This window comes from Rousettus aegyptiacus, unplaced genomic scaffold (assembly GCF_014176215.1).
Source record: "Rousettus aegyptiacus isolate mRouAeg1 unplaced genomic scaffold, mRouAeg1.p scaffold_m13_p_6, whole genome shotgun sequence".
In the NCBI taxonomy this organism is placed as follows: Eukaryota; Metazoa; Chordata; class Mammalia; order Chiroptera; family Pteropodidae; genus Rousettus; species Rousettus aegyptiacus.
In genome coordinates, this window is record NW_023416309.1 from 60,437,801 (window position 1) to 60,465,790 (window position 27,990).

The 27,990-nt window shown below is 53.8% G+C and overlaps 2 protein-coding genes and 1 pseudogene across 4 annotated transcripts; 1 reads left to right on the plus strand and 2 right to left on the minus strand.

The window, feature by feature from the left end:
- Positions 1 to 63: 63 nt before the first annotated feature.
- On the plus strand, positions 64 to 1,887 carry LOC107517160 (scavenger receptor cysteine-rich domain-containing protein SCART1-like). The gene is made up of 3 exons (XM_016157581.2): positions 64 to 781; positions 1,182 to 1,328; positions 1,623 to 1,887. The coding sequence occupies exons 1-3, from the start codon at positions 259 to 261 to the stop codon at positions 1,781 to 1,783; spliced, it is 831 nt and encodes a 276-aa protein (XP_016013067.2). The 5' UTR covers positions 64 to 258; the 3' UTR covers positions 1,784 to 1,887.
- A 2,024-nt stretch (positions 1,888 to 3,911) lies between these two features.
- On the minus strand, positions 3,912 to 4,030 carry LOC118604201 (annotated as a pseudogene).
- An 11,312-nt stretch (positions 4,031 to 15,342) lies between these two features.
- Positions 15,343 to 25,485, minus strand: SYCE1 (synaptonemal complex central element protein 1). Of its 3 annotated transcripts, none has more exons than XM_016157594.2 (13): positions 25,434 to 25,485; positions 20,301 to 20,363; positions 19,624 to 19,683; positions 19,208 to 19,282; positions 18,574 to 18,621; positions 18,281 to 18,335; positions 17,503 to 17,592; positions 17,225 to 17,288; positions 16,354 to 16,420; positions 16,148 to 16,271; positions 15,966 to 16,076; positions 15,735 to 15,822; positions 15,343 to 15,494 (listed from the first exon to the last, which is right to left on the minus strand). In XM_016157594.2, exons 2-13 carry the CDS (start codon positions 20,326 to 20,328, stop codon positions 15,417 to 15,419), a joined length of 888 nt encoding a protein of 295 aa, XP_016013080.2. In that variant the 5' UTR covers positions 20,329 to 20,363; positions 25,434 to 25,485; the 3' UTR covers positions 15,343 to 15,416. The 3 variants fall into 3 exon arrangements, with proteins under 3 accessions (XP_016013080.2, XP_016013079.2, XP_016013081.2); XM_016157593.2 differs by having other exon boundaries at positions 15,723 to 15,822; XM_016157595.2 differs by having other exon boundaries at positions 15,718 to 15,822.
- Between the last annotated feature and the right edge of the window lie 2,505 nt (positions 25,486 to 27,990).

Below are 27,990 nucleotides of genomic sequence, written 5' to 3' on the forward strand. Positions count from 1 at the left end.
GGGGGGGGGGGCGGGGCTAACGGGAGGTCCACTGCCTGGAAGAGAGCCAGACGAGTGTGTCCACCCACACTGCCCATCAACCCCATCAGCTGGCATCCCTGCCTGGGGAAGGAGAGCAACTTGGAGCATCCCCAGAACTCCGCCCCGCACCCGCACCCTGTCCTCAGTCATGTAGGGAGGTGGCTGTCTCCAGCATCCACTCTCCTGGCTCAGTGGGTGGGATTAGGATTGTGCATTTGCTCTCAGAATCTGAGTGAGATGCCGAGAGCGAGTGGACAGGATGGGGGTGATGGTGGGGGGAAACCTCCCGGCCCACAGGCCCCAGGAACCCTGGTGCTCCCTTCTGGCCCCTTGGGGCCAGGCCAGGTGGTCCTGGTCCTCCTGCAGCCAGCCTCCTCCCTGTGGGGCGGAGCAGGCGGCCACTTCCCCAGAGGCCTGCCCCTGAGGCGCCTCTTCCCCCAGGACACACCGAGGCCCGGCTGGTGGACGGACGGCGAGCACCCCTGTGCTGGGCGTCTGGAGGTGAGGCGCGGCCTGACCTGGGGCTCCGTCTGCGACGCCGACCTGGACCAGGCCACGGCCCGCATGGTGTGCCGGGAGCTGCACTGCGGCTCGGCCGTGTCCACGCCCCGGGGTGCCCGCTTCGGCCCGGGCTCTGGGCCCATGTGGACGGAGGCCTTCCGCTGTGCGGGCGACGAGTCCCTGCTGTACCAGTGCCCACGGGGGCCTGGGCGCCGGTGTGGACGCGGCCGGGTCGCCGGGCTGCGGTGCTCAGGGGGAAGTAAGTTCTCCCTGATTGTTCTCGTAACTCCCCGAGGACTGCTCAGTGGCAGAGTGAGAGACACGGCTGCCTGCACACTGATCTTGTCCCCTCCACTTTGCTGGACGTATTTGCTTTAATCGTTCTTTGTGCTTCGGAAAGACTTTCTAGGGCCACAAAAGTCACTTTTACCAAGGGGGCACTGCCCCATAAGAGCAGAAACTGGGGGCCCCCACACACATGCTGGCTGACTCTGGGGCACTCTGCCTGGCAGGCTCCAGCAGATGCCTCCCCCGGCACCTCCAAAGCCACATGGGGGCCCATGAGGGGGAGGGCGTGGGCCCTGGGAGCCGCCTCCTTCCACTGAGTGGCTTGTACACGCCTCATCCGCCACGTAACTGCGCATGGTCTCCTGCTACAGAGCCTGGCCCTGGGCCTCTGGTGGCCACAGAACCCTGCCCGATGCTCAGGGTGGTCAGCACAGTCGTGGGAGCGCTTCTCGGAGTCCTCCTCCTCGGCCTTCTGGGCCTCCTGGGCCTCTGGGGCCTGCGTCGCATGCAGCAGAGAGGTACGCCCATCCCACAGTCCCAGCGGCCGGCCTGGGAGAAGCGAGTGGAAACTCAGAGCTGGCATTGGGTCCCTGAGGTGGCCTTTTATTGGCGAAAGAGAATGAGACTCTGGGCCCCTGGGACTCTGGGACTCTGAGCTGAGCCCCAGGGGTCCCGCTTGGGCACCACATTGAAGCTCGGTGGGGAGCAGCACCCGGCTTTCCTGCGGAGGGCATGGGGCCAGGGGCCTGGAAGTCCTGCCCCCTCACAGCATGCTCACTGGGCTCTGCTGACCTTGCCCAACTCCGCCTCAGATCTGGGGAGCGCAGAGGTGTCTTTTGGGGAGCCCACGTATGATGACATTGGGGAGCTGCCTTTGGCCGCGTTGTACGAGGAGATCTTGGAGGGCAAGGACGGGGCCCCGGGTGAGGAGGGCCGGGCTGTGGCCATGGTGGTCGTGTCAGGTGTGTCCTAGCTCCAGAGGGCGCACCAGGAGGGGCCCGCTGAGCACAGGGCACCGGGCGTGAGGCCCCGCGGTGGGGACAGCAGTGAGGGCAGAGTGAGCTGCTGGGGCACTGGCAGGCGGGCCGCGTGCGGGGTCACCTGAGGCACACCTGCCCTGCTGCACGCGGCCGGCCGCGGGTCCGCCGGGAGGTGGGTGTGATGGAGCCGCCCCCCCGTGCTGTGATCCCTGAGGTGCCCAGATGCTTCGTCAAGTGCTTTTCGGAGACATGTCTCTGCCTCCCTAACAAGAGGGCACTTAACAGGCCAGATACGGCCTCTGGGCAGTGTGGTGACGTGGCATCTCACGCGCCCGTTTCAGGAGAGGTGGTGAGGCTCACGGGTGGACGGTCTGTGCCTGAGGAGGGTTATGACGACGCCGTATCTCCACTGGAGGACGTGGCAGCGCAAAGACCCTGGGGACAAAGCCGTATCTCCACTGGAGGACGTGGCAGCGCAAAGACCCTGGGGACAAATACACCGCTGACAGTGTCGAACGACAGTTCTTCATGTCCCCTCACGGTGGTGTTGGGTTTCGGGGGTGCCAGGCCTCCAGACGCAGCCCGTGCCCTCCTCCCCTTCCTGTCCCCTCATCCCTGTCCCTCCTGTGGACAGTGCTGCCCATAACCTGCGGGCTTCCCGTGCACACACAAATACTAACGTGTATAGAAATCCATAGTGTTTTCTGTTTCTTTAAATATCTCCGTGTGCCCTCGGGGCCCAGCTTTCGCTGCCAGCCACGCAGTGCTGGCCAGACGTCCACCTCCGTTTTCTTCTTGTAAATGCTTCTTAATGGAATCCAGAGTCCTGCAGGGTTTTGACGTGCGAGTCCTTGTCGCTTGTGAGTCGTGTGGGATTCTGCCTTCCCTTCCCCTCGCCCATGCCCTCTCTCTCCGTGCCTGGTGTCTGGGCTGGGCCGCTGGGCCCCGCGTCCCCCTGCCGGCCTCAGCGTGACAATGCTCCAGATCGCGGTTCACCATGGACTGTTGAGCCATTTGTCAGATTAAGGAAAATCCAGTCTATGGCTGATTTTCTAAGGGTTTGTTTTTTGTCATGAAAGCGTTGATTTTAATCAAATGCATCTATTCTCTGCATCTATGAAGGCAACATATGATTTCTCTCCCCTTATGATACGCGTGATGCACTCTATTTTCAAATGTTAAACCAACCTTGGGTTAAGCACACTAAACTTTGTCCCGATGCCTTACTCTTATTATGCACCACAGGAATCAATTTGGCAATATGTCGGATCGACACTTAGAAGAGAGTTCGACCTGTGATTTTCCTTTTCTTCCTTTTTTGTAAATGTTTCTGCTTGATTTTCGGTATGAAGATTATTCAGGTTTCAAAAATGAGGACATTTCCTTCTTAAAAAATACTTGCAGGAGTCTGTGTAGCCTTGGTTTTACTTCTTCATTAGATGTTTGGGACACTTGAACAGTGAAGTCATCTGGCCTGGAGTTTTCTTTTTGGGAATTTTTTTCTCCAGATTCCATTTTTAAAACTATAGGTAATTGGAGTATTCAGGTTTTCTATTTCTTCTTAGATCTGGTTTGTTAAGTTCTTTTATCAATGAATTGACGTTATCTAAATTTCAAATTTTGCATAAAATTATTGATAATATCTTTGAACTATCTTTTTAATGTCCATAAAATCTGTAGTTATATGCATTTTTCAGTCCTGATATTGGTAATTTGTGACGTCTCTCTTTTATTCTGATCAATGGTGCTAGAGGTTTAGTCATGTTGTCAGTATTTTCAAGGGTGTAGGGGACCCCTGCCTGTGGCTTTCTTAATTTTTTAAATTAAACACCTGTTTTCTATTTTATTTATTTCTTCTCTCATCTTTACAACTTATTTTTTTCTCCTTATTGTAGCTTTTTGACTGGGATATCTTGACATGGATTTTCAGCATCTTTTTTTTTAGCCTAAAACAATAACTTTCTTCAGCCTGTCTTCAGTTACATACCAAGAGTTTTGCTATAGTGTATTTTTTTTTTATTTTTTATGTTCGTAATTTTTTTAGGAAAGGTAACCCTAGGCTGACCTCACAGACTGCAAGGACCTGGTCAGCTTACAATCCCTTATTGTTTTTACTTTTTACGCCTACAGCACCTGGGCTTCCTAGGGGGTCTCCCATCCAAGCGCTAACCAGACCCGACCCTGCTTAGCTGCGGAGATCAGACGGGATCGGGCGTGTGCAGGGCGGCGCGGCTGCGGACAGATTTCCTTCTGTTTGTACGGCCGAGTAGTATTCCATTGCATGTCCACCACGTTCTCTTTATCTACTCCTCCTCGGACGGACACCTAGGGCGTTGTGTCTTGGCCGTTGTGAGCAGTGCTGCAGTGGACGTGGACGCACGTACCATTTACAGTTAGTGTTGTTGTTTTCTTGGATCATACCTAGAGGTGAGCTTGCTGGGTCACATGGTAGCTCTTTTTAAAATTTTTAGAGGAATCTTCATATGTTTTCCATAGTGGCTGCACCAGTTTGCAATCCCACCAAGGAAACCTCAGTAAGTCTAAGAAGTAGACCCTTTCTAGTCATGTCCTTCATAAGTCAAAACTTTAGAATTAGTAACAAAGGGATAACGTTTATAATTCAGTAGCTGGAGATTGAAAAGCGTGCATTCAGATAATTTGGGTCAAAGAGGAAGCAAGGCTAGGACCACAGGCGACGTGGAGTCGGGCCCGGCAGCTCTGGCCCAGCAGTCGGCCGTGTGTTGCTGAAAACATTTTGCTGTGTCCTGGCGCAGAGTGTGTCTTGGTGTCTGGCTTGAGGACACATCTCTCTCCGAGCACCTTGAGAGAAGAAGGGTCGCGCCTTGGGCCCTGCTGGTCCTTGGTTTCCTGCAGGCCTCAGACAGCACATCGGAGCCCTGGCGGGGCCTGCCCTCCCTGGGGGCGGGGCGGGAGTGGCCAGCCCCGCTCGCAGTTTCTTTCTCTGAATTTCCTTACTTTCTGGTTATTGACTTAATCCGTCTGTTTGCTTGAACTCCTTGAACTGATTAAAATATAGCAAACGAGGAAACCACACATAAAATGCTGCAAACTTTTTCTAAAAAGGGAGGAAGCGTTTCACTCCGTGGGAGTGTTGGTGCCGGTCTGTGGGGGACCGGTCTCCGGGGGGGGGGGGGTACTCGACCTTGGCAGCACAGTGACACCCACCCGGGGCTGTCTGTCTGACGGATGCCTGGGTCCATCCTCGGTTGTCATGACACACGATGGGCACTGCCTGGCCTCCCGCGTGGCTGCGGTGTGCGGCCGAGCTCGGGAACCACTCTCAAGGTAGCGACCACGTCTGGGCTGTGAGCTCGGGCTTCTGACCTGTGTCCTTTGCAGTTCACGGATGTCACAACTCCAGGGCTGACGGGGTGACCTCTTGGCACCGTGTGTTGGCCTGTCCATGCCAGCCTGGGGCAGGGTGGCCATGGGACAGGCCGCAGCATCTGGCTCCCCGGGGGTTGGGTTAGGCCAGCGGAGGGGTGTTTTTTGGCTGCCAAATGCCCTCTCCCTGCGGGGGAGGCGGTGGGGGGAGGCGCCGGGCCCGGTTGGGGCGGGGGCATCGCCTCACGCGGACTGCCAGCAGCCGAGGGCGGCCGGCAGAGTCGGCTGGTACAGGGCACACGCACCCTCCTTTGCTCCCGTCCTGCCCGCATGTCACTAGGCTCAGGAAACACCTGCTTCTGATAAACGCTTGCACCCCCTTTTAAAGTGGTTCCATGAAATGGCATCTGATTTTTCTTTCCGGAGAATCACACCTGGGCCGCTGGTTCGGGGAGCCCACGCAGCTGGAGGGGGCTCTTCAGGAGGTCGAGAAGCGCACGGGCAGCGTTCAGGAGCCCCCTCTTTCCTCTGAGATCAGCTTGCTGGACAGTGACAACAGCGAAGGAAGTCAGCGCCCCACTTCGAGCTGCCGCCACTTTTCTGTGGTGACGGCACGGCGCGAGGCAGCGTCCCGAATGCCAGCTGTGCAGCCAGCCAGGCCTCGAGAACTCCTGTCCCTCAGCCAGGCGGCTTGTCCGCTCGTCCTGGCCACTCACATCGGCAACGTCTCTTCCCGGCCAGTTCTGTCTGACAGCAGAGGGAGTCCCGAGGTGTCCCCCGGGTGTCTGTACTTCGGGTTGGTTTGCAGAGACTGCGGGGGGCACCTAGGCCTGCGGAGAGGGTTCACTACATGGCCAGGGAGAGCTGGTGGGGCTGGGGGTTGGCCTTGGGCAGCTCGAGCCCGTGGTTGCCAGGCCAGCAAGTGGGTGCCGTCCACCCAAGTGAGAAGCTAGTGACAGCACCGACACACCCACGGAGCCTGTCATGCAGGACGGACGCCATGCTCAAGGCTGCGGTTTCGCGCTGCACATGCTCATGGGGGGTTCTCCTGCTAATATTTTCTCTAGTTCAAAAAACTTACTGAAAACTTACTCCAAAGTGTTGGAGTCTGTCCAGCGAGGCAGGTGCTGGGCTCTGAGCAGGAGCAGCCAGCCAACCCAGAGGGATGGAGGAGGGTCTGACGGAGGTGCCTCCGCATGGGGTGACATACGGTCCGGCATCGCCCCAGCCGCATGGACAGGGTCCTCGATTCTTCCCCGCCAACTCAATGAAGAATTACAGGTCAGCGAGATTTAGAAAAAGCAACATTTGTTGAAAGTGCATTTTTAGGAGGAGTTGGGCCGTGCCAGGGAAGGCTGTAGCCCTGTGGAATCAGGGGGGTAAAAATACAGAAGATAGAGTCCCCAAGGTGGGGCCGGGTTACAGCAAGGAGGGCCGTGGCGCGAGAGCCTCAGGGTGGTGCCCGTGACTGGCACGTGAGGTCATTTTGATTGACAGTTGGCTTTCGTATAAGCCTTCGTCTACTGCGTATGCGCGTCCCCAGAGTTCGGTTCGTTATGATGAGAGTCCTGACTCCCGGGCACATGGAGGCTGAGGTTATGGCAAGTTCGAGCGGCACTTCCTGTGCGTGCGTCTGTGGCAGCTGCAAGCCGGCAGCAGTGGCCGCCCTCGCGCCTTCGGGTGCAGGGCGATTTATAACCACAAAGCGAGTGTTTCGGGGAGGTCCTTAAGGGAGGTCTTCAGGGGCGGTGTCTGTGGTCACAGAGCTGGGCCTGCTCTCCTGTCACTCACGACGGCCTGCGCACCCATCGGAAGGGCCATGGACGAAGGGCCGGCTGCGTTGACCTTCGCACTCCACGGGGGGCCAGTGGGAGGTGATGGGGCCCAGGGAGAGAAGATAGGGCTGCCTGGGTCAGCCTCCCACACAGTGTCTGGGGGGAGGGCGTGTGCGTGGGCGCGCTCTGGATGTTTCCGGAACAGAGTCAGTCAACACTCGCGAGCGAGCCGTGACTGGCTTTTCCCACTCTGCGCGACGCGCCGCCGCGTCTCTGGAGCGTCGGCCGGGCCCGCGTGCGGGCCTCGCGTGTCCCGGTTGGCACGCCGCCTGTCATCGGCCCAGAGCTGTGGACAGTCGCTGTTCCCACCTCTTGGCTCTCGTGAGTGGTGCGTCTTGGTGTGCGGCGCTTCGGTTTCCCTTGGGCGCAGGCCCGGGAGTGGGGTCTCCGGGACACGCAATACCTTCGTTTAATGCTCGGGGAAAGTGGCTGCCGGGTTCCCACCCCCGGATTCGGCACGCCAGGGTCTGGTCCCCAGGTCCTTGGCGACGGCGGCCGCTTTCTGTCTCTTGGTTTATAGCCATCCCGGTGTGCGTGGAGTGTGCCTCCTGTGGTGGTGACGGGCATGTCCTTGATGAACAATGATGCTGAGCACCTTTCATGTGTTAATTGGCCATTTATGTGTCTCGGGAGACATTTCTACGAAGATTCTTCACTCATTTAATAGAATCATTCATATTATTGAGTTGTAAGAGTATTTTTAAAATTATAGATATGGGTCTCTTATCAAATGTATGATTTGCAAATATTTTCTCCTGTGTGGTGGGTTGTCTTTCAAGGTTTTGATAGTGTCCTCTGACATATAAAGTTTCAAATTTTGAGGTGCAGCTAATCTGTTTTCTTTGGTTCCCAGCACTGTGGGTGTCGTGTCTGAAAATCCGTCGCCGAGCCCGCGTCAGGGGGACGTCCCCCCACGTTTTCCTCTAAGTGTCTTATAGTTTCGCTTCTTAGGTCTTTGAGCCTTTTCAGTTAATTCTTGTACGTGGTGTGAGGCATGTAGATGTCCAGCCGTCCCAACACAAATTGTTGAAAAGGTTGTTCTTGGCCCCGGTGAATTGACTTGTTTGCTTTGTCAAAATCACTTGGCCGTCGTTCTATGGGTTTCTCTCTGTGCACCCAGTTAGATCCTCATTTTCTTTTTGATGTTTCTGAAAAGACAGATTCACTTTTTCCCTGACCTATTTTACTATGTAAAAAATGATGCCAAAAGTGCTTTGCTGGCCTTTTACCGCTTGCGTTGGAGCTGGTAGCGTCCCTCAGGGCCTCTGTGCACCTGCTCATCTGTGACCCATCAGAGGGAGGAACCAGCCTGCGGTTTGGTCTCTAAGTAGGTCAGCTTCTTCCGAGAAGTCTGGCCCAGCAGGGAGCCCACAGCCGCTAGGCCTGGGAGGGTGCGCGAACAGAGGGTTGCTGTGCTGGCCGGGGCCTGGGAGGGGGTCGGCTGGGGTCGCGGGGTGCGCTGAGCTCAGCCTGTGCCCTTCTTCCATGAACTCCAGCCCCTGGCACAGCCTGACTCCACCAAGGGTACGAGCCTCCCGCTGAGCCCGGAGCAGAGGCCGTGGTTAGAACCAGGAGCCAGGCTGATGGCCCCACTCCGCCAGAGGCCTGCTCTTCCAGGGGGCGGCCTGGGGTGGCCAGGCGGGCTTGGGCAGCTCTCAACTTAGAGTCTGGGCCAGGCCAATCCACAGCTGACCCAGACGGCCGGGGACATTCCTCGCAGGGCCCGAGGCCCGTGGTGCCCTCAGCCATTCGCTCCCCCTGGGACCCTGTTCTCCCCCAAGTGCCCGCCTTGCAGCCCCCACAGGGAAAGCTCCATCTAAGTTCGGGCCCAGCCCCAGCCGTTGGGCTCTCCTCTGGGAACCTGGGGTGCTGAGCCTGGCTGGCAGGGACTCCCACCCTGTGACGGGCTGAGAGACTCGATGCTAGTCAGCTTCCAGGTCTCCTGACGTGCAGGCCGTGTGCAAGGGCGGAGTGAGGGGAGGCCGCGCTGCACCTCCTGCGTCACCGGCGGTGATGGTGGCCTGCAGGGAGGCGGCATCGCAGGGGTCTGCAGGGCTCGGAGTGCCCATGAAGTCCGGCACGCAGCGTTCATTCTCTGGCTGTGTCCTTGGGCGCGGGGCCCTTCGCTGGCATCTTGATCGTGCGCTGTCAGCAGCAAGCATCGCCGGAGGCCGTCGCACCCACCCGTGGCTTCCCCTGCCAGGCCGGACTGTGTCCCAGGGACCTGAGGGGCTCACCCGCGCAGTGGCCACGGACCACCTGGCCGCGGGGCTCTGTGCCCGCCGTTCCTCAGAGGGTGCTGGGCTGGGTCTCCCCTTTGCTGCTCCCCAGTCCTTTCCTGAGGTGCTTGTGGGACATGGTCTTGTCATCACGGCCACCAGCTGCACCCAGCCCTCCACACCCCTGCGGGTGCCGTTTCTCCCAGCAGCCTGGCCGCCGTAGACATGAGCACACCTGTCCTCCGGCTGCCGGTGGCCAGGGTGGCGGCGGCTCCAGCAGGGCTGCACGATCCAGCTCCCCTGCCAGACGTGGTTTCTGGGGTCCGAGATGCTGCCGCTCAGGGTCGCAGTCTGTGCCCGCCACGTGACTGTCCGCCATCCTCGCACTGCGGTGTGCCGAGGGCTAGCCTGGCCGCGCCCTGCCCCCGTCAGCGCGTCTGTGCACGCAGCCGCCGTCAGACTCGTCCCCTGTCCTGTGACGTCTGGTGGGGGGAGCCGCGGTTGGGCGGGACACCTTCTGGGGACGTTTGCTGCTGGTCAGCTTCCTCCTCACCGTGGTGTCTTATGGTGACATTGCCACCAGCACCCTGCACATCCACTCGGCCACGGGCAGGCAGCAGGACTTGTCCTCCGCCCGGTGGTCCCTTGTGTAAGCTAACAGTGCCATGCGCCTGCATCAGCCCAGCCTCTAGCTACGGCCCCAAGAGAAGCACAGGGTCCGGAGTGCTGCCCACGAGCTGAGCCTGCCTCAAACCCCTCGTCCACCCTCTAAGGAGCACAGGGGTCAAGCGCGCTCTGCAGCGATGCACGTCCCCTTCAGACGGTTACGGGTGTGCATGAGCAACCCTGCAGCCTGGGCCTCCTGTGGTGCATTACCGAACCAACTTCAGTGCATCCCATAAAAAGGGCTCAAAATGTATAAAAAGTGGTAGACCTACAGGAAGAAATCTGGATGATTTCAACAGGATGCTGTGCACCCTGAAGAGAGTGAACAAACAAACAAATGTTTTTACAATCAAGAAGGACGTCCGAACAGCCCTACTGTGACAGAGCCCGCAGTGTGTCAGGCATCAGCTGAGCATTCACGGAGACGGGCCTAAGCCAGGCAGGTGCTTCTCAGACTCTCTGGAGTAAAGAGTTAGTTTCATTTATGTTTTTTGTTGTCTTCTAATCTGTTAAGGGCCAATGTCTTTGAAAGTATGATAAAAGCGAGTTACTAGGAAAAGGACCACGTGCTTGGACGTCACCGGCGTGTGCTGCTGCAGTCCCTGTGCTGATCTCGTCACAGGCGGGGCAGGTGCTGCGGGTGGCGCGTGGCCCTGTCTGAGGCCCTTGAGCCTCCCTATGGGCCCTGGGACAAGTCATATCCAAAGGGGGAAAATGAACTTCACCCTTCGACCATAGGAAGAATGGTTGCACAGTGGTTTCAGGTGTGAATGTGAAAGGTAAAATTGTAAAGCGGCCAACGATTGTTCTGATATTTCTGGGGTAGGAAGAAGTTTTTTAAACCCAAAAAAGTGCTAACCTCAAAATAAAAGGTGGTAATTGTGAAGTGTTTATCCAAAAAATACCACAAATACCATGCAAAGGTGGCCCAAAAGTGGAAAAAAATTGTTATAACACATAAAACTGAAAAATGCATTCCTACAACAATGAGAGACAGAAACCCCACGAGAAGAAGTAAATGCACAGTAGATATTTTATAGAAGAGGGAACGGTTTTTCCAAATAAAAACATGGAGAGATTTTGCACGTCATTCATAATCAAGAAAACGCAAGTTGGGACCACAAGTCAACACCATTTTATATCCCTCGATACTTTGACACGCTGGTGGGAGTGTGACCGGGCTCAAGCAGTGCCGGGGGCACGGTGTCCGTCGTGCTGCGTGTACACACGTGGCCCGGACCCGGGCTCCCCGGTGTCCCAGCAAGCAGCACCCTGCAGCACGAGAACTCGCGAGTGCCCTGCCCGGGCAGCGGAGGCACTCGGGGGGGGGGGGGGGGGGGGGAGGGTGCGGGATGAGCAGTAAAACTTCATGCCGCAGAGAATATACGTGCTATGAAATCACTTCCAGAAATTCGGGGGAAAAAAATCAGACAACTTAAAGAATACCCAGTGAATGCTAGACCCGAAGTTCAGGATGTGGCTCCCGGGGGAGGGGGAGTCAACAGGAAGGAGGCGTGATTGGGAGCGGTCGCGTCGTGTTGTCGTACCTGGCGATCTGCGTCAGGGGCGCCTCGCGCGCCCCTGCAGTGCGGCCAGCTGACCCTGCAGACAGGACAGGCAAGCCGCGCCCCACGCTTTCCGTTTGTGTCTCTAGCATCCCCTGGTGGGCGCCGCGGCGGCCGGCCCTGGGGGTCCACAGCCTCCGCCGCGAGGCTGCCCTTTGGGGGATCCGTCAGCTGTCGGGAGCCCCCACCGCTGATGGGCTGTGTACAAAAATATTGCAAACAGAGCCTCTTTAAAATAGAGCCGGAGCCGCCATCCCGGAGGGACTGCCTTGTACCGCGGAATGTTAAAATGCAAAATAACCTTTGGACCGGCCTAAAGCAACATCGTGTCCCAAAGAAGTGTTTGCAAAGACAACAAAAGAGCAGGTACTGTGGCCATTGGACCGATGACTACATCACTGAAAATTACAGGCACTGTTTGGCATCGGCGTTGCGTGAGGTTGTCAACAGCAATCGAATAAGAGGCGGGACAAATGAAGCCTTGCTTCTGAGAAGAGGCACCCAAAAACGTCGTTTACTTGAGAAGACATTTGTCCTGTATGTAGAGTTGAATGTCTTGTGGGCACCCAGAATCCTAAGGGGTGGAGAAGAGAGGGCCCGGGCCCCGCCCACAGCTGCCCCTGTGTGGCCCAGGCCCTCGGCTCCCTCCCTGACGGGCTCCCTGCAGAAGAAGGCCTCTGGGGAGGGCCCTCCCACGTTAGGCTGGACGAGGTCCCCAGGTGCCCTGGCCTCGCTGGGACCACAGCGATGACTGAGGGTCGGTTTAAAGCACGGGTGCTGTGAGGGAGGTCCTGCTCCAGCATGGGGGCGACTTTGCTGGCCGAGCTGAATTCCTCGTGTTCTGGGTGCACAGGGACAGAGGCCCCTCCTGCTTCTCCCACAGGCGGCGGGTGTGGGGCCTGGCCCAGTGCTGAAATGTCAAGGACAAGCAACACGGGAAAGACAGAGGGGAGGGAGGTACCCACACAGTTCGGGTCTGGTCAGGAAAGAAACCACTATGTGAGGCTGTACCCCAGCGGGCAGGGCCCCCTGCCCAGTAGGGAAGACGTGCGCCCGGAAGCAGGCGGAGGGCCGCGCTTCTGCCCCCCTTCTGCAGCCCCTTCTCTGTGGGAGCCCTGCTGGGCTCAGTCCCTGCAGGTCCCCTCACCTACAGTGGGCACCTCGCTGGCACAAGGCTCTGCTCAGGTGCATCTGCACTCTCCACTGAGGGGCCCCCACTCTCCACCTGGGGTGTTCTCACGGCAGGGATGGGGTACTGGGTGCAGCTAGGACTGTGTCGCTGTCTCCCAGCCTCAGCCCTGAGTCCCCCTTATCCAGAAAAATGCACCCGTCACCTCCTGCAAGAGGAGGGGGGCTGGGATCCCAGGTGCAGCTGGTCCTTATGTGAGTGTTTTCCAGAACCCCGACTGCAGAGCCCGTTTCTGTGTTTTCCGGGGTGTCCTGGAGCCCATGGGGACAGCTGCCTGGCGGGGGCTCCTCTCCTTAGCTCTCACCGCCAAACGCTCGCTTCCCCACCTGCTGCCCTCCCTGCCTGTCCTCTGGCCTCCCGTGCTCATTCTACATGTGCTCACTGTCATTTCAGGTTTTGGTGAGATTCCAGAGCAGATCAGAAATAAACATGATGTCCCATCTACCCCACGAAATGTGGGGGCCTCTAGTTCTTCCTGAGTCAGCTTCGGTGACAGACCTCTAGAAAACCTTCACGCGCTTTATGGGTGATTTTCAAATCGATGAGCCTGCAGCTGGGCACAGTGTTCGCAATGCATTCTTCCGGTCCCCTTTCCAAGGTTATGCTCTGTCACAGGCAATGGCATCGGGCTTGGGCATTGTGGGTTTGTTTGCCTGCTCTGGGTTTGCCAAGAATGCCTGTGTCATTAACCCATGAGGCGCTTCACTGTGGTCAAGCAGCTCCGTCCTGGTTCCAGAGACCCCTTCTCTGCCACCCCTGGTCCCAGCTGTGGGCGCTTGCACGCAGCTAGGCAGGCGCCAGCACCCACTTCCCAGGCTGGACTCCAGGGGTTCACTGCCTCCTGCCTGTGGGCTCCCAAGTCTTCTTTTTGTCTGACCCTGAGATTCAGCAGGGCCCTGGACACAGGTGTAGCTGGGACCCAGGAACAGTGACGTGAATGGTCATTCTCAGCATAGTGTTGAGCACAGGCTACTGGTAACGTGCAGAGGGAGGTGCCCGTCGCCCTGTCCGTCTTCGTGAAGCTCCGATGGAGGAGCCGTTACCGGCTCCATTTCCTACCTGTTTTGGATCCCAAACGATGCTCCCCTGGGCTCTCTGCCCGCCTGCCTGCCTGTCGTCTGTCTCCGCACCTCCCTTCTCTCTCTGTCATGGAAGGCTCTCCTGTTTGCAGTAAGAATATGAGGCCAGCCCACACTCCATGTGGGGCGCCCCAGTTCTGAGCTGTTCTGTGCACACATGGCTGGCTCCAGATATGAGAGAGTGTGACCCAGCACAACCCTGCACAGAGAGAAGCTGGAGTCCGTGCCCAGCTCTCTGAACGAGCTGCTGTGAGGCAGCCTTTGGTTGAGATCTTATCCTTACCTGATGCACATCATTACTTTAACACTATTGCTATATTGTATCATTTTCTTGCAATAAACTGGATTCCTAGGCATTGTTATTTTGGGTTCTGGGCTCTGGGGTATTCCCATTAGATTTTTAAATATTGACCTGTATTTACCAAATTTTATATTCATTTCGCCATCCTGTAATTTGTCTCTGGACTCTTCTGTTTCTAAAGTATATAAGCATAAATTCCTATGCCCTCGTTTCTTTCCTATTTTCAGTTTAGAACTTCTGGTAGGTGAATAGTATGTGAATATACCTGAAATGCTTTAAACATTTCACCGATAAGTTTAAAAAGTTACCTTTTCTACCTAGATATTTTCATTTTTTTTTAAACAGGTATTACCTGTTGTTAACAGCCTTTTATTCATCAGTTGAATTACTTGCTTTTTTTAAAGTTGCGAATCAACTACATCTACAAAATTGGTTCTAATCATGGGCTTAGCCAAACTGCAGTTTTTAGATGTTTCCATTTCGTCCAAGTGAGTATATTAATTTCCACGAGACGCATGATTTACTTTGATAGGGTGCTGCCTGTTCACGTGTAACACGGGCACGACTGGCCCTGTTGCACAGCTAGAAAACAGGCTGAGTTTGAGGCTTGATGCCGAAGGTCTTGCCTGACTGGAGTCCCCACTCCACTCTGGGGCCTGTATGGGTCTCTCCAACCCACCACACCACTGTCCTACCTGGGGGTGGGAGCCGCTCCAGAGAAGGGATCTCTGCATATGATTCTCGTTTTTTGCACCAGGAGCACAGACCTCGACTCCCATGATCACCCTTCCCTTCCTGGGTCAATGCATTTGGGTGGATCAGAAGCCTGCCTCGGGTGCACAGTCCTGGGTAAGCGGCTCCTAGCACACCGAGGTTCTCTAACACATTATGGAACAAGTGCCTCAGTCATGTTTGGTGCCCATGAAAGCACAAACTTTACTTAGCCTCCGATTACATTTCTTTTTCTCAGCTAATTGGTGGGGGCTATGGGCATGTAACTGACTGGCTGAGGTCCCCAGCACCTTGGTCCTTGTCGATGGGATTTCTGGGGTTCTGTGTAGTCCAAACCTAAGAGTTGAAGAAACAATCACAGGATGGGTTCACAGAACCCTTGGGTCTACTGTGAGGGGTTCTCGGCTTGCATCCCCTCTGCCTGGGGACGCAGAGTTATGTGTCAAATCCTGGAGGTGAACTGACCAGAGACCATGAGGTTAGGGAAGCATTTCTTGAGTGCCTGTGGTGGGACTCTGGCTGAGGCCAAGAGGGAGAGTGTAGGCAATGCTTCACTTGTCTCAGGGGCCAGGGGTTTTGGGCCGGACAACCCCAACCCCTGGTAAAAACTCAGCTGAGGCAGTTGTACTGAAATTGTGCCTTTATTTCCAGAAGCCCATGGAGTAAAGCTTTAGGGCATGGCAGGTGCTCCTCGCCTAGGAGGGTATCGGGCCCTTCTTGGTGGGCAGCTCTGGGTCTTTCTCCTCACGGACTCCAAGAAGCTTGGGATTGGCCTGTGGGAGTCAGTGTCTGAGACAGCAGCCTCCATGCGTCCCTGTACCCACCCCCTCCCTGGGGCCCACCCCCTCCTCCCCCACCACTGCCAGCCTCAGTGCCTTGGCCTTGGCTGTGCCTCTGGGAATGCCCTTCCACAAAGACCACTGAGGACTCCCCGGACAGCTTCCATGCCTTCCCGCCCTGCAGCCCAGTTCACGAGCTGTCTCTGTTCCCTGCCACCTCACTCCAGGGCTCACAGCTTCCACTGGGCCAGCCCCATCCTCTTGCTTGCTCTGTGCTTGAGCAGGGACCTGCAGTCCTAGCTTTTCCAGCTCCTCCTTCAGCCTGGACAGAAAGGGTAGGGTGGGAGGGTGGGGAGGCAGAGTGACAAGAGGATGTGACCAGACCAGGAGACTGAGGCTGGGATGGGGCGGAGAATCCCTCAGTCGCCCTCCCCTTGTGAAACGGGGCAGGGGCTCCGGGCCCACCTCTGCCTCTTCTGCTGCAGCTGCTGGCACTTCTGCTGCAGCTGCTCATGGTGCTGGGCAGCATCCGCCAGGAGCGCCTGCGCCAATCCGTTCTCCTCCTCAAACAGATGCCTGAGGGCGGGGGCGTCAGTGCCCACAGCCTCCTCCCTCCACCCAGCTCCGCCAACCTGCCCCCGTCTTACATCGCACATGCCGCCTCCGGGCTGCGAAGGAAGAGCCCCTCGGTGATGTCTGAGTAGCCCTTCACCCCAAACTGGGAGCGCAGATGATGCTTTACATCCTCTAGCTTTGCCTCCACCAGCTTCTCTGCAGTGGGAAGGAACGAGTGGGCTGAGAAGGGCAGGGCTGGGCCGGGCCAGGCAGGGCCTTACCATTCTCTGGGCCTCACCTTCCTTGAGCAGCTGTTCCTTGCTGCTGTTCAGGGTGCCAATCTCCCGGGCCAGGTGCTCTGGCTTCTGAGAAGACAGGAGGCCCAATCACATCTCTTGGCTTCTTCTCATGCACCTCAGAGATGTCTATCTGGACCTCGTCTGTACTCAGCAGGCTTCAGTTCCTACTGCTCGCACCCCGCATTTATGCCAGGCACAGTCCAGCTTCCGGGGCTTTGCACTGGCCGCTGTGTCTGCCTGAAACTGTTTGAGCCCAGATACCTACGGTTCTGAGCTGGGGCGGCCCAAGAGGGGTTAATGTTCAGGAATCTTGCAAGCTTTGAAGTCAGCCCTGGGGCGAGTATCTACCACAGGTGATGCTGCGAATACTACAAGTCAGGTTGCTCTCTGGAGAAGTTACCAGCCCAGTACTACCCAGCTCTGCGGCTCCTCCTCCCTCGGGGGCCTCCTCATGGAGCCCTTCCCTCCCGACATTCACTCGCTTTGCTCATTTTCTTGTTTGGAGCCTGGGATTCCCCTAGTGGCAAGCGTTGGCTTGCTCGGTTCCCACTGTCTGTTCTGTGCCTGTGATGGCCCCAAACACGCCCATGGATCTCCTGGATGGACGACCCCTCGTCGGTTATCAGTTCCCTCCTGACCACTTAGTGCTCCTGGGAGGGCAGCAGGGATGGGCGAGCAGGACCAGCAGAGTGAAACTGGTGGAGTGAGGGTGGTGACGAGAGCCAGAACTGAGGGCAATTTTGATGTATGGCCATCAGGGCTTGCTCAGGAACTGGGTGTGGCAGGTGACAGGAAGGAAGGCCCTAAACTTTGGTCCTAGAGCTGCCAGGAAGATGAGGACGGTGGGAAGAGTGGCTCTGAGTGACTCACATGGCACTCCCAGAGGTCCTTGTGCTGGCTCATCAGTTCCTCCAACTGTTCCTCGAAATCCAACCTGGTGGCCGACCACACAGGATGCAGGGTCGTGGGTTGAAACAGACTACCCCAACCTGGCCCAGGCAGGGGTCCCTTCAGGCCCAGACCCGGGTGGCGGGGGTGGGGGTGGGAGCAACTTCACCTCCTTAACCCTCTAACCATGCCCCTGATATTAACCCCACCTAAAACCTAGCCCAGCCACCCCCACCCCCGGACTCAGGCACTGGCTTCACCTCAGCTTCCTCTGTCTGTTCCTCTCTTCCTCGATCTGGGAGTTCAGGCTGGAAATCCGCTCCTTGCACTCCTGGAGCATGGCTTGCTTCCTGGTAAGAGGTGAGGTGGCCCTCAGTCATGTCCCCTGAATGTCTCCCCAGGATGGGGCTGGGGGAGGGCTTCTGCCTCCTCCTCCTGAGATGCCTTAGCCTTCTAGATTGAGGTCCTTCTCTGTAATGTGTGAACACGTTACATTATCTGGACATATCTTTTTGAGGATCGGGTAGACCGATATGGACATGATCAAGTGCATAAGCACATACATATTAATCTCATTTGAATTTCCCAAACAGTTCCAATCTTGGTATGTCTTGGCTTGGGGCCTCTGGTCACAAAATGAGCTAAATGAGTGTTCAGGAAGTGGAGAAAAGCGTGCACAAATAGTTGGGTAGATGGAAGGGAATATATGAATGGAGGGAGACCGGGTGGACACATGGTTGGCTCAATGCCTAAGTGAAGGGACAGATGGACAGTTGAGTGAACAGATAGCCAAGGAGCCTGCGGAAAGAATAAAATGCATAGAATGAAAACCAGCTGAAGAAATGTACTCGATACTCTGGCCAGTGAATGAGTGAGGCCCCCCTAGCACAACTGCCTCCCGCTGGAGCCGAGGAAGAAGACACTCCCTGGCCTCCCTCTGTGACAGGAGGTAAGAGTGCTGGGTCTGAAGCCTCCCCTCCCTTCCTCACCCCACCAGAGGGTGGGGCAGGCAGAGCAAGGCCCGGGCAGGGCTCGTACCTCTGCGCTTCTGCATCCTTCTCCTGGCAGTGGAGCCGGAGGGTCATCAGGGTCTCTGCGGGGAGAGTGATGGAGTGCTCCATGAGAGCCTGTCAGGGCATCAGGTTTGGGGAGAGGTGATAGGGCCATATCACGCCAGTCAGCTGATGGTACTTTGTCGTTTACCGCAAGTTCGATGGAAGTCACAGGAGGAATGTAAGCCGATTCGGCTTTCAAAAGGCTTCAGCTGCTATGAAGAGAGCTTACATATGCTGGCAAAGGCAAAAGCCTGGAGACGGAGTGGCTGTAATTACCTTGCTTTTTGCTCAAGATCCCTTTCAGGTTTACTTTTTCTTCACTCACTGGAAAACACAGTAACACATTTAGGCATCAGGGGCCACCCACTGCGCACTGAGGGATGGGACTCGCCCGCAGTCATGTGGATGGTTTGATACAGCCCCAACCCCAAATGTGGACCCCTCAAGGTAAGCTCCCTCGTCTTGTGCCCACACTTCCTGAAAGCACCAAATAGCCCTGATGTTGATAAATGGTGGCCGTGAGGACCTGCGGAGTGTGTGTTTACATGTAGTAGGCTAAGAACTGTGAAGAAATACATCAAGCCATCAAGTAAGCAGGTGGGGCCAGGGTGCTCTTCAGATGGGATGATTACAGAAGGTCTCTCTGAGAATGGGACATTTGAGCTGAGGGCTGAATGATGACATAAAGCAAAAGGAACCTGTATGATCTGGGGAACAGACTCGCAAAGGCTCGGAGTGGGGAGTATGCTTATAGGGTGTTTTGGGAACATTCCCACCCAGAGTGGGAGGGCAGGAGATTGCAAGGACCTGAGACCAGAGAGAGGACAGGGGCCCTTGGCCATGGCAGGATGCTGAGTGTCAGGGAGGTATGACATTTTGGGGACTCCTGGGCAAACCCCAGCACACTTACATGAGTCTAGTTCCTTCTGCAGGGCCTCCCAGACAGTGCGGGCCTCTCCCAGCTCCTCGCTGGCTTTCTTTTTTGCTGTGCCAAAGAGCAGAAGACAGACATCATGTAAGTGTGGCTTCCAGCTGCACCATTCCCTGCAAACCGTGACATTTCGTGTTTGTCTTCAAGCAAACCTAGAGGGACCTGGCTTTTACCAAGCAGGAAATGAGGCTTCCTGGGCCCTATTGCTGGGTTCAGTTGGCAGGAGGGCCAGGTGCATGGACACGTGGCTACAGACAGCTGTTGCACTTATGTGGACCCATGCTTGGTTTAATACTCTCTTGTTGCTGTGGTGAACTACTTCGTAGTCTTTAGACAAGGGGTCCTGCGAATCATGTAGCTGGTCCTGGCTGACAAGCCAAGATCCCTGAGCTCACCTTGCTGAACTTCATTAATCCGGTTAATCAGGACTTCAACTCTGGGCTCCAGGCTTCCCGCTGCAGGAAGAGGACAGTGAGTGGAGATGACAGGGCAGGCAGAGGCAGGTGGAGGCTCTCCAGGGGCTCACATTCTGGGCCGGGGAAACAAGGGACAGATAACTAGAAATACTGAGTTAGGCTGTGGTGACTACAGTCAAGAAATAGGCACGGGATGAAAGACTGAAGGAGCGGGACATGCGCCTTCAGCTGCGGAAAGGCTTCTGGAGGGCCCCAAGTCGAAAGGCAGGACCTGCCACTCCCAGGGTGCAAGGAGGGCAGTCAGCGCACAGGTCCGCCCTGAGTGGGAGCTTGGCTGGGAGGAGCCTAGTGAGCAAGCAGAGAGCAGCTGAGTGCAGGTGGAGGGAAGGGAGCTGAAGGGGAAAACTTGGATTTAACTGAGTGCAGTGGGAGCCAAACGGGTGGTCAGCAAGTGGGCTGTGATGGGCTCTGGAAAATGTTTTGCCTGCTCTTCCCATCCACTTTAATAGGGCCATATTTTTCTTTCAAGGAATTAACTTTTAAAAGTAAGAGAACAAACAAATTTCCCAACGTTGTGAATTATGGGGCCTGGAATTGAACCTTCTTCCTGAACCCAAACCTCAGGCTGAGCCTCAGTTATAAAGGGGACATATGACCTCTCTGCAACTTCTTCACCATTTCCATCAAGTCTCCAATTTTCTGTGAGTCCGTGGACTGCCCTGCGAAGACAAAACCAAACATTTCAGAAGCCTATGGGAAGTGAAAGGCTTAGAAAGGAAGATCCTTACAGGCTAAAAAGAATGAAACATTTGACCAGTCTCAGTAAATGGACCATATATGGATCTTGATTCAAACAGATGCACTTTAAAAGATACTGATGACACAACCGGGGAAATTTGAAAATTGACCAGATATTTGATGAAACAGAAGAATTATTGTAACTAATATTCAGATGTGATAATGCTATTGTGATTTCTTTTCTGAAAAGATTATCTTTTAGGTATGTTCTAGACAAATACATGGAAATAATTATGGATAATATGCAATGATACCTGGAATGCTTAGAAATGAAATATTAGAGAGGTTGAGAATGAGGAAACCAGACTGGCCAAAGTGCTGATAATTGTTAAAGTTGAAAGATAGGTTCATGGGGTGATTATACTTTGTTCTTGAATTTCATATATAAATTTTCCCATAATAAAAACTTTAATTAAAAAACCAACCAATATAGAGAAGGTGAAGAATCGTTTCAACAGAAAAGTGGAGAAAGGTACAGAACAGTTAACCAAAAATTACACAATTGGCTGATAAATATTTAAAAAGATGTACAACCTTGGTCATAATTAAAGATGAAAATATATTGTACCTAGCAGGCTGGTAAAGATGAGTAAGTCTGCTAATGCTCAGTGTTTGTGATGTGAGGAAACAGGCAGGCACACACTGAGACTGGGAATCAATGCAACCTCCTGGAGGGCAGTTTGGCCACATCAACACTTTGAAGACGTAATTTCACTTCTAGGAGTCTATTCATCAAATATGCTCCCTTAAATATTCAAAATGCATGGTAATGACACTGAAACAATATTTGTTAATGTCAAAAGCAGGAAACAAACAGCCAAAGCAATCGTGAGAAAAAAACAAAGCTAGAGGTATCACACTCCCTGACTTGTACTACAAAGCTACAATAATCAAAACAGTATGGCATAGGAAGAGAAACAGACACATAGACCAATGAAACGGAACTGAGAGCCCAGAAATAAATCCACAAACAGGCAACTAATTGTCAGCTAAGGAGCCAAAGCCATAGAGGAGAGAAAAGAAAGCCTCTTCAATAAATGAAGCTGGGAAATTTGGAAAGCTACATGCAAAAGAATGAAACTAGACTGCTGTCTGTCACCATACACTAAAATTAACTCAGAATGGATTGCTGACTTAAAAATAAGACCAGAAACAATAAAACACAAAGCATCAGTACTACACTTATGGACCTTGGGCTCACAGAGGATTTTATGAGCTATACCCCGAAGGCCAGGAAAGTAGAAACAAAAATAAAAGAATGGGACTACATCAAACTAAAAAGCTTCTGCACAGCAAAAGACAAAACAGAAATGTAAGTAACTGACTGGGAGAAGATATTTGCAAACAATACTTCTGACAAGCAGAAGTATGTAAAGAACTCATACAACTCAACAACAAAAAAACCCAATCCTATTTAAAATTGGCAGAGGATCTGAACAGATACTTTTCCCAAGACATACAAATGGCCAATGGACATATGAAAAGATGTTCAACTTCTGGAAAATGCAAATCAAAACCACAGTGAGATACCACCTCACACCTATTAAAATGGCTATTATCAATAAGACAAGAAATAACGATTGTTGGAGAGGATGTGGAGAAAAAAGAACCCTCCTACACTGCTGGTGAGAATGTAAACTGGTGCAGCCTCTATGGAAAACAGGTGCTCACAAAGTAATGAATAAAATTACCATATGACCCAGAAATCCCTCTTCTGGGTACCTATCCAAAACTTCTAAAACATTTATTCATAAAGATGTGTACACCCCAGTGTTCACTGCAGCATTATCCATGGTGGCCAAGACCTGGAAACAACCAAAGTATCCTTCAATGGATGACTGGATAAAGATGTTATACGTACACACAATGGAATATTTCTCAGCCACCAGATAAAATACTGCCTCTTGCGACCAAATGCATAGATCTTGAGATTATCATGCTAAACAAAACAAGTCAGACAGAAAAGGACAGGAGCCACTTATATGTGTGATATAAATGAGCAAACAGAACAAATTCACACAAGATGGCAGAAGGGCAGTTACCGGGGAGGAGGGCAGGGGAGGACGAAGAAGGTAAAGGGGTCAAATATATGGTGATGGAGGAAGACTAGACTTTTGGTGGTAAGCATATAGCATAATATACAGATGATGTATTATAGAACTGTACACTTGAAACTTGTTATTAACCAATGTCACCCTAATTTGTAAAAATGCCTGAATGGCCTTCAGTAGAGAACTTATGATTCATCCCTACAACAGAATACTGTGCAGCCACTGAAAAGGAGGTTGATGCTTATACATTAACATGGAAGGAGACCCTAGACAGACTAAAAGAAAACCTAAATTGACATAGTATAAAATCCCATATGGCGACCAAAAGAGGTAAAAGATATACTTTCGGCCTACAAAGGAAGATGTTTGCTTTTCACCACAAACATTTCTGCATATGGTTATATTTTAAAAAGTTAATAAATTGCCCTGGGTGAGTCAAAAACAACTTTTACAGTTTGGGCAACCATTTTTTCCCTAGACTAGGCAGTGAGCTGCACCTCCAGTTTTTAATCTCTATTGCATATTTGGTGCTTGTCATAAAGTAAGGCGTAGAGCGGGAAAGCTGTCAATATTTTACTGAACCAACTAGTATCTTGTTAAAAAGAAAGCTGGGGCACAAAACAGTTTGTGTAGTATGAGCCTCCTTTTGACTTTTTTGTTTTAATATAATTTCAGATTTACTTAAAAGTTTAAAAAAAAAAAAACAGGATAAACATCTCCCATACCCAGATTCCCCCATTTGCTGACAATCCTGAACTTTTAGAACGAGTTGCAGATACCATGCTTCATTACCCATAATACCCCAATGTAAACTTCTGAAGTAGGACACTCTCCTATGTAGTAACCACAGTACTATTAAAACTCAAATTACAGTAATGGATATTAACATCAGATTCTCTAGTGGCATTTAAGAAATGTCCCTTCCTTTCTCTTTCATATTTTTAAATTCCACTAGTAACTACGTAGTCCTAGTAAAAAAATCAAACAATAAGATTAAAAATGTCCCTTCACTTCTGCTTTCCCCTCAAAAACTGCAAATCCCAGAGTCAAAAATTAGTAAAGCAACCTCCAGACAGCTTTCTGGGCAACCTATAGTGTTCTAATTATTCTATCTTGTTTTTCTCATAAGAATATTTTTTGAAGATCATGCTGTATCAATATAAATACAGCCAACGATTTAGCAATTGATTTAGTTAATTTAACTGAATTTTAACTTTTCCTCATCTTAGATATCCACTGTACAGGTGTTCCTAGTGTGCATGGGCATATGTGGACTTAGCCATTCCCTCACGTGTTCCTACCACCATTTAGGCTTCAGTGAGTATTCAGTCCACGCATCTTTGTGTTTTACGTGATCCCTTAGGTAGGTGACAGAAAGAGGGAAAAAGCAATTTAAATGCTAAAAAGTATTCCAGATGGGCTACTGCCAAGCCTTTTACCCATTAGTGTTCTTGTCAACTCACTATGGGAAACTCTTTGTCTCCCAAGTGTCACCAGACACTAAATAGCACCCTTGCCCCCTCTTAAAAACAAGCTGATAGACTGAAAATGAAATCTCATTGTCATTTAAATTTTTTTCATTGTTGGTTGCTACAGTGTGAATGTTTGTGTCCCCCATAGAATTCGAGTTGAAATCCTGAGGTCTGATGTGATGGTGTGAGGAGGTGGGGTCTTCAGGGTCATGAAGGTGGAGTCTCATGAATGGGATCAGTGCCCCTCTAAAAGAGACCCCAGAGAGCTCCCTCACCCCTTCCACCATGTACGAATACAAGAAGAGGGTTGTGCGGGAACCAGGAAGTGAGTCCTCACCAGACCCCAAATCTGCTGTAGCCTTTCTGCCTCCAGAACTGAGAAATAAAATTCTGTAGTTTATAAGCCACCCATGCTATCATGTTTTTGTTACAGCTGCCCAAATTAAGACACTTGTGAAGTTGATCAATTCTTCATCTGAATGTACTAGCTTATCTGAGGAACAGGATACTAAAAGGCTTCTTTAGCAGGGCGGCGGCCACAGTATGTACTTAATTGTGTGTGTGTATGCATCTGTCCCATTTTGCTCTTTGTCCTTAGCTGAAGACTATCACTGGGTGCTATGTCCTGCTCAAAGCAAGTTTTCTGTGCTAAACTTACCCCATGATTCAAACATTTTTTTCCACAAAAACGTTGTGGAACACGTGCTGTGTACCAAGGGAACGACCAAGACATGCGTTGATTGTAGCACTTTAACAACGGGGATAGATGGGCCAACAAGAATAGAGAGCCACCGAGCTGAGGGATGGCACACAAGAGTTCCTCGTTCAATTCTCTGCACTTTTGTGGGGATTAGAAAATTCCCATGAAACATCCAGGGGGTGGACATGGCTTGGTTTTGTTTGTTTGTTTGTTTTTCCAGCGTTGGGCTGTACTTTTACGAAACTGAAATGAGCTGCAAGTCCCCCGTTTCCCGGGGAGGTGGGAGCCATCACTCAACAGGGCTGTGTCAGGAAGAAAAAACGCGAAAGCTGTGAGGGGCCGGTGTGGACCCCAGTTTGCGGGGGGAAGATCCACCGCTAACAACCATTTCGGGGCAACAGGGAAATTCGGACGTGTGCAGTGAGAAAGGTGGGGACTTATCCCTTCAGGTGCGGCAGACCCAGCAAACATCCGTTCTGTGTTCTAAGAGGTGCACACGGAGCTCGGGGCCCGGTCGGAAGAGTGCCTTCGACCACGTCAGGCCACCTGAGCGGACGGCAGGCGGGGCGCATGTGGCAAGGCTGGCTGGGGGTCACGCAGGCGGCGGACGTGGTCCGGCTCGCTCGCGGGGTGGCGGCCCTGAGGAGCCGCGTGGCCGCCGTCGCCGCTGCCCGGACTCGGAGGGAGAGGCCGCCCGCGCGCTCCCTGCGCCACCCTGGCCCGTCCCCAGGCCGGACCCCGACCGCGCCCTCGCCGTGCCCGCCCTACCTGCGGCCGTCTCGGCCCACGCCGCGTCTCCCCCGCGCTCCGCGCCCGACGGCCCCGGTCGGCCCGCCATCCGCGCTCCGCGCTCGGCCCGCGCTCGCGCCTCGCCGCGATTGGACCGCGCCCGCGGGGGGGGGCGGGGCGAGCGGCGTTGCGCCTGCGCAGTGCGCTCCGCGCGCCGGGGGCGGGGTAACGGCTCCGGCCGCGCGCTAGTGCGCATGCTTAGGCCCCGGAGCCGCGGGTCGCCGCGGGGGAGGCGAGGGCCGCATGCGGCCGGCCAGGCTTGCCATTGGCTTGTCGCGCAGTCGGTGATCTGCGCTTGTGTCGAGGTCTTCCAAGGAGTCTCTGCTACTCGAGGCCGTTGGCGTTGCAGCGGGAGCTGCGGTGTGGTGCGTTAGGGTCGGAGTTTGAGTCCCGGCTCTGCATAGACCCGTCGCTGCACACATCGGAAGTTTCCCGTGTCGCCGCCGCCGCCGCGCGGGCGTTCTGGAGCGAGGCCGAGTCGGGCCGCGCGGTCGATCTCAGAGGAACTTAGTCGGAAGCAGAGAAGAGAGTGCTGAGGTGGAGGGAGACCCTCCTTCCTCCCAGCTTGATTGTGAGACCGGCCCCATCTTCCGGTGCGTACATCCCGAGGCACGGTTCGAGGGTCTGCACTGTGTTGGGGTCTGCAGGGAGGGCAGGGGGTGCAGGCACGCCCTACAGGTATTGGCCGAGGGGGTCCCGCCCCACGCTGCACTGTCAGTCACCTGGGACTGCGCAGGTGGAGGCTTCAGACGGGCCGCTGCCCACCCAGCCCCTGCCGGGCTCGCCTCCGTGTGAAATTCCTGTTTCTGGGGAGAGGCAGGACTTCCGGACCAACCCCTGGCCAGTGGATCCAAGTGCAGATGGTGCGGGGTATTTTCTGGGGCGTTCACTGTGTGCACAGCCTGTCCTGAGGCGGTCCAACCAGGAGGAGCTGTTCTGAGCCCTGTGTGTGCAAAGCCCTGCGCTAAGAGCGAACTCCAGTTTTCCTCATCTGTGCTCTGGGATACTTATAATGAACAAGAGTGAATATTTAATGGGCGCTTCCTGCGTGGCAGTTCCTCTGCTGGTCATGGTACAGGATTATTTCATTGAATTCCCTACCTAGCGGGACAACGACCTGCCCGGGCTCCCCCACTCCCTCTGCTCTAGCCACCACTCTGCTTCCTCAAAACAGGCTTAAAACCACCTCAAGGTTTTATAAAGGCTGTCGCCTCTACCAAGAGCACTCTTGCGAAGGGTTGAAGCTTGAATTGTCACCTCAAGGCTAATATGCCTTCTACAAATCCATGCCTCCCGTGGTATAGATAAAATTATGAAGAAAGTCACAGTCATTGTTAGAATTAAGGGTCAAAGTAAGGGTCTGAGTTGGGACCAGGACCATATTCAGAGTCCCCTTTCATTGTTAGGGTCACAGGACAGAGGATTAGTGGCTGAAACATCCTTGGCTTTATTTCACCATATTGAGGCCATGACCACGCAACACTCAATGGCCCAAGCCAGGGTCTACCAAGCAAACTATAGCAGAGTGGACCATCCTCTCTTCTGTGTTAGGGTGGCTCCTTCCAGGAATGAACAGACCTAAGCAGGAAATAAATAGACCAAACGTTCAAAAAACCCTTAAAACTGCCTGGTGTTAAAGAGTTAATAGTAGGGTTGGGGTTGGGGATTACGGTTGGTGGGTAGGGGTTATGGCTAGTGTGAAAGTGAGGGTGAGGGGTCGGTGTCAGTGCTAGGGTCAGGGTCAGGGTTAGGATTTAGAGTTTAGGGTCGGTGTGGAGGGTTTAGGGCCCAAGGTTCGAGCCGTTTGCATTTATGGTGTTAGGTTAGAGGTTATGGGTCTAGGGTTAAGGTTAGGGTTAAATTTAGGTCTCACTGGCCCACTTCCCCATTTTCATCTCTCTGAGGTTTACAACATGAGCAGAACTCACCCAGGGTCACACATGAGTCAGGAGTTGAGCTGGGCTATTGCTTGTCTGCCCTACAGTCACGGGCTCTGATAGTAGAAGAATGAAACATTTGTTCTGGTGACTGTTTCAAGTCCCACTCGTCTCCAGTCTAGGGTTGTGGAGGGCCTAAGAGGTCAGCAGGGTTTCCTCCCGCCCTTCCACCTGGGAAGGGGCTGCCGGCCCCACTGTGCCTGGGCAACGCCAGGTTCCAGCACAGCCCTGATGCCCAATGGCACCCAGCAGACATGTGTGGATTTATACAGGACTGGGTGCAATGACTTGTCAGCCATCAGGAGCAGCCGTCCTGAGGGCTGGAAGGGCCCTCCTGGGACTGACTGGATCCTTTTTCCCATTCACATGAGCAGCAGCAGACAGTCAGTTCTCAGGACAGCCTTAGGCCTCCGACTATGCAGGCAGGCATATGTGGTCCTGCAGCTCAGGCCAGTCTGGGCCCTATCAAGCTCCACTGGCCAGTCACAAAACTGACCCTGCTGTGGGCATTTCAACAGCCACCTGGGAAGCCCAGATAACCAAACCCTTGGGATGTTTCAATTGCTGACATCCATATGGGTGAGACAAGTACCTCCTCC

What these genes read in the sequence shown, in the direction of transcription:
- LOC107517160 (XM_016157581.2), top strand. Translation starts at nt 259, where the DNA reads ATGCCGAGAGCGAGTGGACAGGATGGGGGTGATGGTGGGGGGAAACCT. An exon ending in GCTGCGGTGCTCAGGGGGAA is followed by an intron (nt 782 to 1,181) that starts GTAAGTTCTCCC and finishes CTCCTGCTACAG; the next exon opens with AGCCTGGCCCTGGGCCTCTG. An exon ending in GCGTCGCATGCAGCAGAGAG is followed by an intron (nt 1,329 to 1,622) that starts GTACGCCCATCC and finishes ACTCCGCCTCAG; the next exon opens with ATCTGGGGAGCGCAGAGGTG.
- SYCE1 (XM_016157595.2), bottom strand. Translation starts at nt 20,328, where the DNA reads ATGGAAATGGTGAAGAAGTTGCAGAGAG. An exon ending in CTGCAGCAGAAGAGGCAGAG is followed by an intron (nt 15,823 to 15,965) that starts GTGGGCCCGGAG and finishes CTTTCTGTCCAG; the next exon opens with GCTGAAGGAGGAGCTGGAAA. An exon ending in GCTGTGAGCCCTGGAGTGAG is followed by an intron (nt 15,495 to 15,717) that starts GTGGCAGGGAAC and finishes TGACTCCCACAG; the next exon opens with GCCAATCCCAAGCTTCTTGG.